The following is a 13004-nucleotide window of genomic DNA, read 5'->3' on the forward strand; positions in this document are numbered from 1 at the left end:
GAACAATGGTTTGGATGTGGTTCATTGTAAACAATGAAGCAGATGTCTATGGCCATCTGTCAGTTCTCAGACCATGTAAGATACAGGCAGTCCCCGGGTTACATACAAGATAGGGTCTGTAGGTTTGTTCTTAAGTTGAATTTGTATGTAAGTCGGAACTGTATATTTTATCATTGTAACCCCAGGCAGAACTTTTTTGGTCTCTGTGACATTTGGATTTTAAAAATGTTGGGTTGTCATAAGAATCAATATTAACACTAAAGCTTCATTACAGCCAGCTGTGATAACTGTTACAGCTGATTATTGTAGCCTAGGGCTAATGTACAGTAAATTACCAATATGCAGTGGTCCGTTTGTAACTAGGGGTCGTATGTAAGTCGAGTGTTCTTAAGTAGGGGACCGCCTGTACAGTTCTTCATGGCAGCCATTATTAGTTTTAGGCCAGGACGTGGTGACTTTTGTGGTGTTTACATTAGGGTGGAGGCAAAGTGATGTGTTCCCCTTGTTGATCATCACCCATGTGTACAGGGTGGTTCATTATTCATTTTTGCATAAAGTGTCTCAACTTGGCGTTTTCTTGTTTCCTCCCTTACGTTTTCATTGCGCTTTCATTGCGTTTTAAAAAGCATACAATCACTACGTGCAATCAACGCACATCAGACATTGGGTTTTTAAAAAAACGCACGCAAACATTTGAAAAACGCACGTGTTTCCGCGTTGAAAATCACAACAAAAACGCCACGTGTGTCACCCGCCTTAATGTTAAAACAATGTAATTAGGCAAATCTCCTCTCCTCAGCTGTTGAATTGCGTTTCAAACCTCAATGTAAACGCCAAGAGTGAATGCGTCCAAAGAACACAGATGTGACCCCAATTATCTCCTGTACAGTATTTTGTGGACACCCCGGACATGCTGGGGCAACACCATTGTCTCCACATAGTACAATCTATGACCTCCATCACACATCATATGTCTCACTGCGCCTGCGCAGATGTGATTTCTCAACGACAAAGGAGAAAGGGAGGAGCCGCCAGCGGTGTCACGTGACGACGGTTGGCAACCGGCGAATCGCGGGGAAGCTCGTGCTGACGTCACCCCCCTACAGCGGCCATTTGTGTAGCTCTGATGAGGAAGTGAAGGCTTCATTTGTGTCTTCACCAGCAGCCGAGCAGGAAGGGGAGACGCCCGGATCACAGCTTGTCACTCCCGGTAGTCCGCGTTCACTCTATCAGCAGGTAAGAGGCTGCGGTGAGCATAGGGTGCTATGTGTTACCTCAGCGGCGGCTCCGGGCACTTAACATGGCGGCCGCCCCTTTGTTCTCTTTGGCGCCTTGTGTGTTGGTTGCGGTACCGCAGGTGCCCTCCGTGTAGTGTAAGGAGAACCCTATAAGTGGCTCATATCTGTCCTGTAGTGATCTATACGGAAGCCTCAGCCGTTATTGAAGGCCTCGGCGCGCGGGGTTTTTCCTCTCAAGATGGCGGCGCCGGAGATTTGTGATTGCGCCATTAGCGCGTTGTGTGAGGCCGATCTCTGCCCCCATACGACTGCTAACGGACCGGTCGCGGTGCGCTAGCGCACAGATTCTTCAAGGCCTATTGCGTTTTGTGCAGCCGATTGTCAGGTTTCTGCTGGCGGTTACTCTAGGGCTGTTTTATAGCAGCTTTTTTATTAGATTCAGAATCTTGATGGTAAATGGTTCTTATTTATCGCAGTCCATAACCGGAAATAAAGGGCAGAGATGTAATGTGTGTGCTCTCTGATGTCTGGCTGCTTGATCCTTTGTTCCCTCGGATGATGAGCCTCCCTGCCGCCATGTAGATCTCTTATCCATGATGATCGGCCATCCTAATAAACCAGGGACACTTTTAGATCCAGGTGCTGGGACTGTGGCAATCTTATAATTGTTATCCATGGCCTTTTTTTCTTATAAAATCAACTTTTAAAATGATGGCAATTAGTCAGAAAGGCTATTGGTGTGTTATCAGAGCCCGGCCATGCTGCAGCAGCTTCCGATTGTTACATTCTGAAGGAATGAGACTGTGGATAACAAATATAGCTAGTATATAAGGGTGCTGTACGTGGTAAATCTTACCAGTGCTCCTTGCTTCTCATGCTTGACTTTGATAGCAGATTTCATTTAATGGAAATCTACTCCATGGATGCAGTGCTACTAAACCAAGCACACTTTCTTGTGTGTCTCCCAAAATGGGTCTGTTCTTTTTGCTTCTAATGGCTGTCTTTAAAATCTGGCAGATGAGCATCAGGGGCTCCTGGTTAATTCATGAAGCCCCTTATAGCTTTGTCTGGTTATTCACACCTCTGTTCCACCTGCCTCCTCCCCTAATGGAATAATAGAGCCAGGAGCTCCTGAGGCTCCTTTCATAAGTTTGAGACTTTCCCCCAAAACTTGGCTGTTAAAAGATTACTTTCCGGCAATCGCTACGGTTACGACAGACTGCGGCAGGTGACACCAGGAAAGTTGGAGGGGATTACCTGGGGGTGTTTTTATTTACTTTATTTTTTTTAAAATGCTCTCCCCAGCCTGGCACAATTTTTTATTTTTTTTCCCCCGTCAGACCACCCCTTTAAAAGCAAAAAAAAAAAAAAAACAGATCCCAGGAACGGAGCATCATGTAAGGGTGGATTTTCACATTGATAATTTTTCCCTGAACGCATTGTCTTATGGCACTGATGGCAAACCTTCTAGAGACTGAGTGCCCAAGTGCCAACACAGAAATTTTATTTGATTTATACTCTCTTCTCTGTCACAGTTTTCATTGATAAAGCAGAAAATAGTCCCAGGTCGAGCTGTCACTTTAAAATAACTCTGTGCACAGCAAGTCCTGGGCTGTCTGGGACTGCAGGAAGATACCTGGAGTCATCTCTGGTGATGGCCTGAGTGCCCACAGAAAGGGCTCTGAGTGCCACCTCTGGCACCCGTGTCATAGGTTAGCCATCACTGTCTTATGGCCACATACAAATAGGTTTTCTCTTCCTGGCTTTGGCTTCAGTGATTTTGTTTACTGATTAGTTGTTAGTGAGCACAAGGACCTGTTCTAAACTATTCACTGATAATTAAAAAAAAAAAAATTTTGAAGTTTAAAAAAAAAATGCCCTTTAAAGGAAACCTACCACTTCTGAAGGTAGGTGTGAGATGTAAACACCTGGCACCAGCTCAGGGTGAGCTGGTGCCGGAGCTTACCTTAGCGAGTATTTTAAACCGCTATATCGCGGTTTAAACACATTTTGATTTACAGTCCCGAGGCAGCTTCGGCGCTGCGCACGGCCGTGCACGCGTGACGCCCCCGGCACTTCGTATGGAGGCGCGGGCTGGTGCCCGGTGTTTACATCTCACACCTACCTTCAGAAGTGGTAGGTTTCCTTTAATGGGTTAGCAAGGAATTGGTGAAAAGTCACTGAAGCGAGGAAGAGTAACCTAATCTGTACGTGTCCATAAACCACCTTAAACCGTAACTGTAAAGCTATAGTGATTTTACCAAACTGTGATTTCCCCTTTGACAACAAACCGAGCGATGCCTACTTTGTGCTGCTTGTCCTTATTTTTCCAGTTCTGGCATTTTCTGTTCTGAAAATGTATGACAAAAATCTCTCGCTAGAGGTGAAGTACAGAGCACATACAGGATGTATATGGTGGCAGCTTCCATCAAATGGAGGAGCAGGAAACATGTAATAAGTGGTAGAAATACATGAATTCTAGGCTTGTGCTGTGTCAGCACTAAGGGTTAATAGCTTATCTGTACAGAGCTGATATTGCCAAGGTGGGGGTAGTGAGCAGTGAGAAGAGCAGACAGAGAAACTTCTGTACAATCGGACTGATGGGGAACAGGGGAGATCTTGTACCTCACTATTCTGTGCAGGAAAAATATGCATTCACTGTTCTGCATGCTTCCAGCCCTGCTACATTCACTGTTACATGAACAGCAGCAGCTCCTCCCCCTCCCAGGAAACCAACCATTTATTTTTTTCATCTATACAACACAGGAGAACACGTGCTGCTTCATCATCAGTTCATCCCTAAGTGGGGTTCAGCAGTTGGACCCCGCAGATTATATTTGACCTATTAGGTGGATATGAGAGAAAAAAATTACAGATCATGTGATTTCCAGTATAGACAGACATGCCATAGATACCGAGCAGTGGAGGCCACCTGCTTGATGGGTCACAAATGCTTCGGAAAGGGGTGTTGTGCCAAAACTTAACAATGAATGATTGCTTTACATTTCTTAATTCTTTCAGGCATGGAGAGAGACTATGGCCATGGAAATTACGGTCCCAGTATGGACAACTATTCTATGGATAACAGTAATGAGAGGTAAATATTGTGTAGCCTAGTAAATGTTCTTTGTTTTACTCCTGTCTTGAGATCCATAAAGAACAGATGATTAGTTCTAACCATGTCCTGATAATTGGGGTTAATTTGCAGTATGTCTCGGCTACTTTGGGTGTTCATTTTTCTGAAGTCCTTCCTCTTGTACTGATGCTTACTGGTTCCCAGCTGGCCACTTCTTGTCTTCCTATTTGGTTGGCGGGTTGAGGTTTTCCTCTGTCAAAATGTGGGGTTGGTAGACCCATGTAGGGAACCAGTAGGTGTTAGTACAACCTTCTCAAGTCACCCATAGATAACAAGCTGGTAAACATAAAAGCAACCAAACCACCTGCAATTATTCACAAGCACCTATAGTGAAACCCCTCCAGAAGAATTTTATTTGGTTTTAAGTTTAAGTAACCTCTACCACCACTACTAAGGGTTGTGCACTTACATGCTGGAACTTGCCACCACTCGGAAGATCTGCTCTAATCTTAGCTTCTTAATTGAGCCTAGAGCCTCTTGGGCTCATTTGCATAACCCTGCTAGTGGTGGCACACACCAGCCTGTCAGTATGCCAGGTTTCCACCCTTCATCCTGGTGGAAGATGTCCTTTAAACTGAAATAATCGCACACACTCCCCAATTATTGCATGTAGCCTTTCTTTTTGTTTGTTTTATAATCCAAATTCAGGTAAAACCTAATGATCTGAGCAGCCTCTATGGGTTTTGTAGACCAAATAATCTTAACAAATAGATTAATTTCCAATAATATTTCTATTGGGCACGTATAGCATCTGAAGAATCTAGAGCTAAACTTGTTGTAAATAAGATGTAAGACTGTATCTTGTTCCCTAATTCTTTACCATCATAAGATTTAAACCAAATGCAAAGTACAATTGTGGCTGAAGATTATTAGAGATATTCAGTAACCCCACTAGATCTTTCATGTTCCCTATAGACTTGAATGTTATGTCACTAATCATTCATCCAATCGAACGTTCGCTGCATATAAACATAATTACATTGATTAAATGAAAAATTTAGTTTCTTGGGTGAAGTATAGTTCTGTCCCTTTTTTTATTATACTGGAAAATTGCTGAACATTTGGCTCCGTTTCCGATTAAAACCCTAAGAGTTAATCACTTGTAAAGTGTGTCATCCCTATTGGGGAAAACTAATGAACAATTAGTGTTCTGCATTGATGGAATGCAAACTAATCTAATATCTGAAACTAAGTCCATTACTATTCTTTTGAAGATGCAGCAATGGCTCAGGTGTTAAATCTGCACATGCTATTCATATTGCTGATCTTTATAGCAGTGCCTGGGCTGAACGCATGTGGTAACAGGCAAATATTAATGGCCTCAAATAACTTTGCCATTATTTAACTACTGAACTGTAAGATATTAGGTTAGTCGATTATTGTGTGAAATTTAATGTAAAGTTGATAAATGTCAACTGATGCTTGCTTGATGTTGTATTTTTCTGGAAAGCTTACCTCTATTTTTCTCCTCACGTCAATTCTTCCAGGTATGGACCTTATGAGTCATATGACTCCAGGTCTTCTGTGGGTGGGCGAGATCTGTACAGATCTGGCTACGGTTATAATGAATCCGAACAAGGCTACGGAAATAGTTATGATGACCGATATCAAACCCCATACCGGAATACCGTTGAATCTTATGACGGTAGAAACCAGGGCGGGTCTAGCTGGGATCCGTCTTTCACACGACCAAAAGTGAGGACTGGGTTTATGGAGGACAGAGGAAGAGAGAATTACTCTTCCTACAGTGGTTTTTCTTCACCCTATATGAAGCCTGCAACAGTAGGCTCTCGGGGAAGAGGAATGCCTGCTTACCCCGACGGTGCATATGGCGGCAGAAGCAATGATGCTTTTGGAGGATCGGCAGCAGGCAGAGGCCGTGGCAGAGGAGGAGTAAGTACAGAATCTTCTCAGATTCTTTTTGATAGTCACTTTACATTATTTGAAGACCAGAACTTTAAAATGGCATGTTGTCCATATTTCTTGGAGGTTTGGAGCTGACTTTTAAAGAAGTAATACTTTAAAGGTTTGTCTAGAAACTTGCCCATATTTGCCAAATTCTTTCTATGTGAAAGAAAAAAAATTAAGTATTAATATAGCATGTCCTATCTGTTTTCAAGGAAATTCAAGCTTCCTTGACCTTAATGGAGTAATCCATAAAGGATGAAACAAATTGCAAAAGGTTATACAAAGACCTTTTTGAAGTTCTGTGTAGGTTAAAGGTGCAATGTATTAGTCTAATGTATCTTAATTTTAGAGTTGGTTCATACAGCTGGTTGAGTCCCATTTTTGCTGTGGAACCACCCCTCCCCCCTTGTCTAAGCTTTGAGCTTTGTAGCTGCCCAGTAACTTTTAGGGATCTATAGATCATATTATAAGTATTTTGGTAAGCATAGCAAAAAATGAATACTTAAAAAGAAAAATAATCGCACAACATCTGGTCAGATTCTTGTGGTTGTTGCAGGTCAACTGTGACTTGCCCCATAGGAAAAACTTGAAACTGGTCATTTGCTTTTTAAACAAAGCAGCATGACCAGGAGTCGGAGGCCCTGCCCTAATGGCTATACATAAGTGTATAGAACCTTTTGCTTTTTGCTGAATACCTCGAATGTGCTCACTTCCCTTTTTCCTCTTACATTACCAATACTTCACAGTTCTTTGTTAGTGTGAAATAATGGGAACCTGTCACAATACCAAGTTATTTTAACTCTTTGGTCCCAAATAGTGTTTAGTTTTCAGTAGGTTTAGCTTTTTGCTTGAATAATTCCTCCAATTAATAAAATGCATTGCACCTTTAATAAGTATTTGCTAAACATGTAATGTGTCTTAAGTTTTATTTATGTTTGTTTTGGGGTTGGAGGCATGGTTCATTCGTTTCAATTTATTTTCTGTAGTATGTGTAAAGGGTTGATTTTAATGACTATAGTGCCAGTAGTTTAACATGTTGTTTTTTGCACAAATTTTTAGCAATTTGGCCGTGGCATTCGCAGACCTGGAATGTTTGACATTAAGCAGGAGCAGCCTATGGCTGGTGGCATGGCAAGAGGAATGAAAAGGAAGATCGGCCCACCTTTCAGGTCACCAATGGGGTTTGTCAAAAAGCAAAGGTTGACAAAAGCTGGAGGAAACCAGGTTGCTAAAAGTACCCCAGCACCAGGTAAGAGCAACTGCATGAAACTTATAGAAGTTGGAATAATACCGTATACACTGAACAGCTTCCTCACCATATGTTTAAAGACAATGGTCACCATATTTTCACAAGTACAGCTATTGACGGGGTCCCACAGAACTGTTAACTAACTCGCCCCTCTTTAGCTAAAATTGTTTCTTACATGCCAATAAATCAACTTTGTATTGTATTACCTGGCTGTCCCAACCCTTCTGCACTTACCCATGTCTAATGTGACCAGGGTGATGTCGGATGAGGTATTTTATCTTCCATAGAGGCATCCTGTGATTTCATGTGATCTGATGCATACATGGGGTACACTTTGCAAATGTAACAGAACCTTGGGTAAAATCACCCTGGTCATGTGACATAGGAGTCCCCAATGATGTAACACCGCTCTCAATGTTCTACACAGCAGCATGTTGTAGCATTGAGACCTGTCAGTAATGGGGTGGGGTATACGAGGTCTGCACTAGCATTTAGCTAGGACAGTTGCATATAACTTTTTTTGTGCGTACCTTGTAGCCACAGAAAGAACAATTTGGGGATATGGGCAATATTTTCTTTAGGTATATAGTAAGTGGTGTGTGTAAAGCCTGTTTATCCCCAGATAGGCTACATCTTTAAGAAGTGATAATCTATACCCCAGCAGAAATTCAATTTTATTATATTTGATCCTTGAGTAGTACACTTATTTTTAGTTGGGAATTAAGTTGCTGAAAATTGCATTAGTTGAATCCTATTTTTATGACTTGTTTTTTCAGAGCCAGTTGATCCCGAAGAGGAAGAGAAGCGTCGCACAGAAGCTAGACGAGAAAAACAGAGGCGCAGGAGAGAAAAGAACAGTGAAAAATATGGAGACGGGTACTTTATTGCTTTTACTACTTGTAACACCTTTTATGCAGTCTGACATGGAGAGAATCATAAAAGCCGTGTGGATCGAAAAGTGTTTTTGGAAATCTATCAAGACTCTGATTGTACAGCTCAGTTACATTTTATATCAATGTGCAGTTAAGTGAATGGGACTTCCTTGCAATACATAGCACACCTACTATAGTATGTGCAGCAGTTTGGTAGAAAGTGAAGACGCAACAGCTGTCACTTGAGTCCTTGACTTAGTGTATGTAATGTGCAGGGCCACACACTACAAACAAGCTCAGGATTTACAGTAGTACAATCACAAACTTTTGTGAAAACTTTTTTGATAAACCGCAATAATGGGCTTAATGAAAATGATTTATTAACCCTTAATTAAAATTTTATTTTCAGAATGGCGTTCACTTGTTCTTTCTGCAAGTTCAGATCCTTTGAGGATAAAGGTATTGAGGAACACATGGCAAGTCAAGCTCATCAGGACATGCTGGATCATATTCAGAAACAAACTAAATTTGACAAACCAGTCATGGAGTTCTTGCATGTAAGTATTCCTTTAGTGCACATATTTTCTGCAAATAGTTGGCATGTTAAGAGGTGAAAGTTACTTGTAGCAGAACCCTTTTGGGTTCAATATGACTAACTGTGCCTGAAGTATATATTTTAATCATGGATTTAATATTAGTCTAGATTTTTTTGTCAAGCTTTTATAAGGGTCAGTTCATGTTTCTTCTATGTTTTAAATCTGTTATTTTTGCATGACTGGCGCTGAGCGAAAACCAGTTTTGAAAAGATTTGCACCCATTGCACGCGCGTGTGTGTGTCACTACTCATGTCATCTGTGGCTGTAAACAAAAACAGATGTGATCTGTCCCTATTTGCTGTGTCTACATTTTGGTTATTTGTATATTTACTTTATTTTAATAGGAGTGCATAGTCAACAAGTACAAGAAAACAGCCGCTCGTAGAGCAGTGTCTGCGCAGAATGAAGCTGCTAAAGCCCCCGAGAGAGAGATTATGGAAGGTAATGAGTTTGAAGTCTTGACTTATATTTTAAAAATGTAAATGGATGGTGCTGAGCAGCTTATAGAGAAGGGAACTGTTGCAGCATGTGACTTCCTACAACTATGGAGCAAAGGGAAACTTATTTAAATCTACTTTTCCTTTTAAAATGACTATTATAGGAATACAAGAATGGGAAGCTCTAGAAAGATTAAAGTGCCCTACACAATGCTGGTTTTGTGGATTTGGGAGTGGTAGACTCCCAGTGTTGTTGCGTGCTCTCGCAATATTGTTTGTAGATGTGCATTTTTTTAATTTTTCTGTTGCCTCTAGGGGTTACTCCAGATGATCATATGATGAAAGTCGAGACTGTGCATTGCAGTGCCTGTAGTGTGTATGTTCCTGCATTGCATAGCTCTGTTCAGCTACACCTCAAGTCTTCTGACCATGCAAAGAGTAAACTGGTAAGTACTTCTTGCTTCCTTCTGCCTATTTTATATTATATCAAGCTGTACAATTCTCCTTAGTGGTTGAGTGGGTAGCACTTCTGCCTTGCAGCACTGGAGTCCTGGGTTCAAGTCCCACCCAGGACAACATCTGCAATGAGTTTTTGTATGTTCTCTCTGTGTTCGTGTGGGTTTCCTCCCACACTCCAAAACATACTGGTAGGTTTATATTGTGAGCCCATGGGGACAGGGACAAATTTGACATGCTTTGTACAGCGTTGCATAATCTGCGTGCGCTATATAAAGTATTTATTTATTAATAACTGGTAGCAAGAAATAGTACTCGGCACAATCCAACTTCAATGGTCATAGTTCAACCAATAATAGGGCGATGTTAATCACCGTAACAGACTCCGGCAGTGCAGTCCTTTAATTATAACACAGATGGTGGTGCTCTGCTAGTGCAATATATAGTCCATTCAATATCCAGATAGGAAGGAAAAATAAGCGGCACTCGCCATTTGCTGTGTAGTATCTTTATTTCAGGTGCATAATACAGGGAGGAGATGGACCAGGTCCCGCTCCTCCCTGTACTATGCACCTGAAATAAAGATACTACACAGCAAATGGTGAGTGCCGCTTATTTTTCCTTCCTATCTGGATTTATTTATTGTTATTATTTTCCTCTATCAACCAAACTAAAGGTGTATTCCTACTTCAGCCACTTAATGTTATACTTTTCCCATATACTTTCTGTATCAATTCCTTGTGGTATTAAATCTGCAGGGAAAATGTTCTATAGAATTCTGGGTGTCACCTATCAGTATTGGTCAATTCTGCAGCAACTTTAAAAGGGGTTCCATTTGGAACAATGCATAGATGCATTCAGCTTTTACGATATAGCAAAATATTATAATTTTTTTTTTTTCTAGGCATATAAAGATCAAATTAAACGGGAAAGCATCTTGACGGCTACAAGCATCCTAAATAACCCTCTTGTAAAGGCAAGATATGAACTCTATTTGAAGGTAAGCTACTTTAGAAGGGGAAAATAGTATCTAACACGTTTAATGTTGCTAAGCTATGTTTGCTAAAATTTATATTGTAAAAAAAGAGCATGTGCTGTTTTTTAAGACTGCATGTCTTTGGACACGCGTGCCAGACAGCAGTAGGTCTGTGAACAGAAGCTGAACGTGTTTCTGCCCTAGTAGTGTAACTCTGCATAGGTTTACAGATTCACTATTCTCCCTGCATCTAGTAGACAAAGTGCTTTGGGGTTCTGCAACTGCATGGCCCCCTTAACGACACGCCCTTAATAGTAGCAAAACATTTACAGATTACGGGTGTTATCCACAGCCTCGGGTCTTCTGAAGACCTTAGGCTCTAGTTTTTTTACCCATTCATTATAATGTGCGATTTGCGCGTTGAAATGAATGAGGAAAAACCCCATATACTGCCATACTGTAGTATGGTAGGAACAATCAGACAACCTAGGGATAAAGTACCCTAGGGGGTCTGAAAAAATGGTAACGTAGAATTTTGTATAATTTATTTATTTTTTTATTTATTTTTTTTTTTATTTATTTTTTTTTTCCTAAATGCTCCCCTTTCTCTAGAAGTCATATAAATATAAACTGTAAAAATGAAACCTACTAGGGATCGTCGCATCCAAAAATGCCGATCTATCAAAATGTTTAACCCTGTAACGTAAAATAGCACCCAAAGTTTAAAATGGCACATTCAATAGTAATCAAAAGGTCGTAAAATCCTAAAAATGGTAGCATTGAAAACTTCATCAACTTGGAAAAAATGACACTACACCCAGCTCTGTACAACAAAGTATAAAAAAGTTATTAGTGCCAGAGGATGGCATAAAATGTTATGTACAGGAGGTTTTAATGTTTGTAAATATATGAAAACATCATAAAACATATACAAACTTGTTATCCCCCGTGATTGCACCAACCCAAAGAATGGAGACTTGTCATTTGTGGCGCACAGTGAACTTTTGAAGTGCAATTTGTTTGCAGAAAACAAGCTATTACAGAGCTCTTTGCGTGTGTAGTAAAAAAAATAAAAAAAAGTTGTACATCTTTGAAGGTGGGGAGTGAAAAATAAAAATGAAAAACAAAGGGCCTGGTCATTAAGGGGTTAAGAGACTGCAGATTAGAAGACTAACTACATTTTGGTCTATTATGCAAATGTTTAAACACACGAGTCGCTGTGACTAGTGACTGCATGGCTTTTGTATAAGGTTTCGGCTTTTGAATAGTTTTGCTATAGTTTCTAAGTGATATTGTCTTTCCTTTATAAGGGCGAAAATCCATTTCAGACTCAGCCGGAGGAAGCCACAGCAGAATCTGCAGAAGATGCAGCAGGTGATGCCACTGGTGATGAAATTGGCACCACTTCAGATGATTTGGCTGTGGCTGCTGTTGCATCAGAAGACTTCACTGCAGACCCTCTTGCCTCTACTGATGAAAACTAGCTGTTAAAGCCCCCCTAGCCCTCCACACTTTTTTTTAAACTGTTATGCCATCCTATTTTAATTTTTTGGCTTTGTTGGCAATGCATTTAAAGTTTGATATTTGCGAACATATAAATTTATTTTCTATGTTGCCTCTTATGACGATAATATTTTTCCTGCTTTTTTTTAAATCTGGTAATCTTATGTTTTATTTTCAGTCTTCTAGGTTGTATTTTTTTATCATGAAAATGCTGTGAAGTCTTGGAATGTATTTGTATGTTTGACAGTTAAGTGTTTATCTTGTAGTTTGTGACACCCAAATATTGTGGCATTGTAAACTTTGTTTGCTACCTAGAGCCTTGTGTCTCAGATGACTAAATAAATCTCATGAACTGTTCATGGTGTTAAAGCTTTCCTGTCAAATCATAAAACCAGCAAATACTTTTTTTTGGGGGTTGATGTGAAAGCCCTTTACTTTTTTGAACTAGGACTTTTGTTTTTTGTAAATGTAAATAAAGCTTAATTATTCATGAATGGAATCACACAGCTCATGATAAACTAGTGAGTAGCTAAAACTCGCAATATGAGACTTATTTGCGTTAATAGTTACTATGTGGGTCACACTTAGAAAAAAACCCATATGTAGCCAACTCAATCTTGTTGGCCACATCAT

At 40.4% G+C, this 13004-nt stretch overlaps 1 protein-coding gene across 1 annotated transcript; it reads left to right on the top strand.

Moving 5' to 3' along the window:
- The first annotated feature begins 1068 nt into the window (after positions 1-1068).
- On the top strand, positions 1069-12728 carry ZNF326 (zinc finger protein 326). Its single transcript, XM_072128551.1, has 10 exons — positions 1069-1236; positions 4260-4335; positions 5862-6267; positions 7342-7531; positions 8308-8407; positions 8813-8960; positions 9344-9440; positions 9752-9882; positions 10797-10892; positions 12179-12728. The coding sequence occupies exons 2-10, from the start codon at positions 4262-4264 to the stop codon at positions 12350-12352; spliced, it is 1416 nt and encodes a 471-aa protein (XP_071984652.1). The 5' UTR covers positions 1069-1236; positions 4260-4261; the 3' UTR covers positions 12353-12728.
- The last annotated feature ends 276 nt before the right edge of the window (positions 12729-13004 follow it).

This window comes from Engystomops pustulosus, chromosome 10, assembly GCF_040894005.1.
Source record: "Engystomops pustulosus chromosome 10, aEngPut4.maternal, whole genome shotgun sequence".
NCBI classification, from domain to species: domain Eukaryota; kingdom Metazoa; phylum Chordata; class Amphibia; order Anura; family Leptodactylidae; genus Engystomops; species Engystomops pustulosus.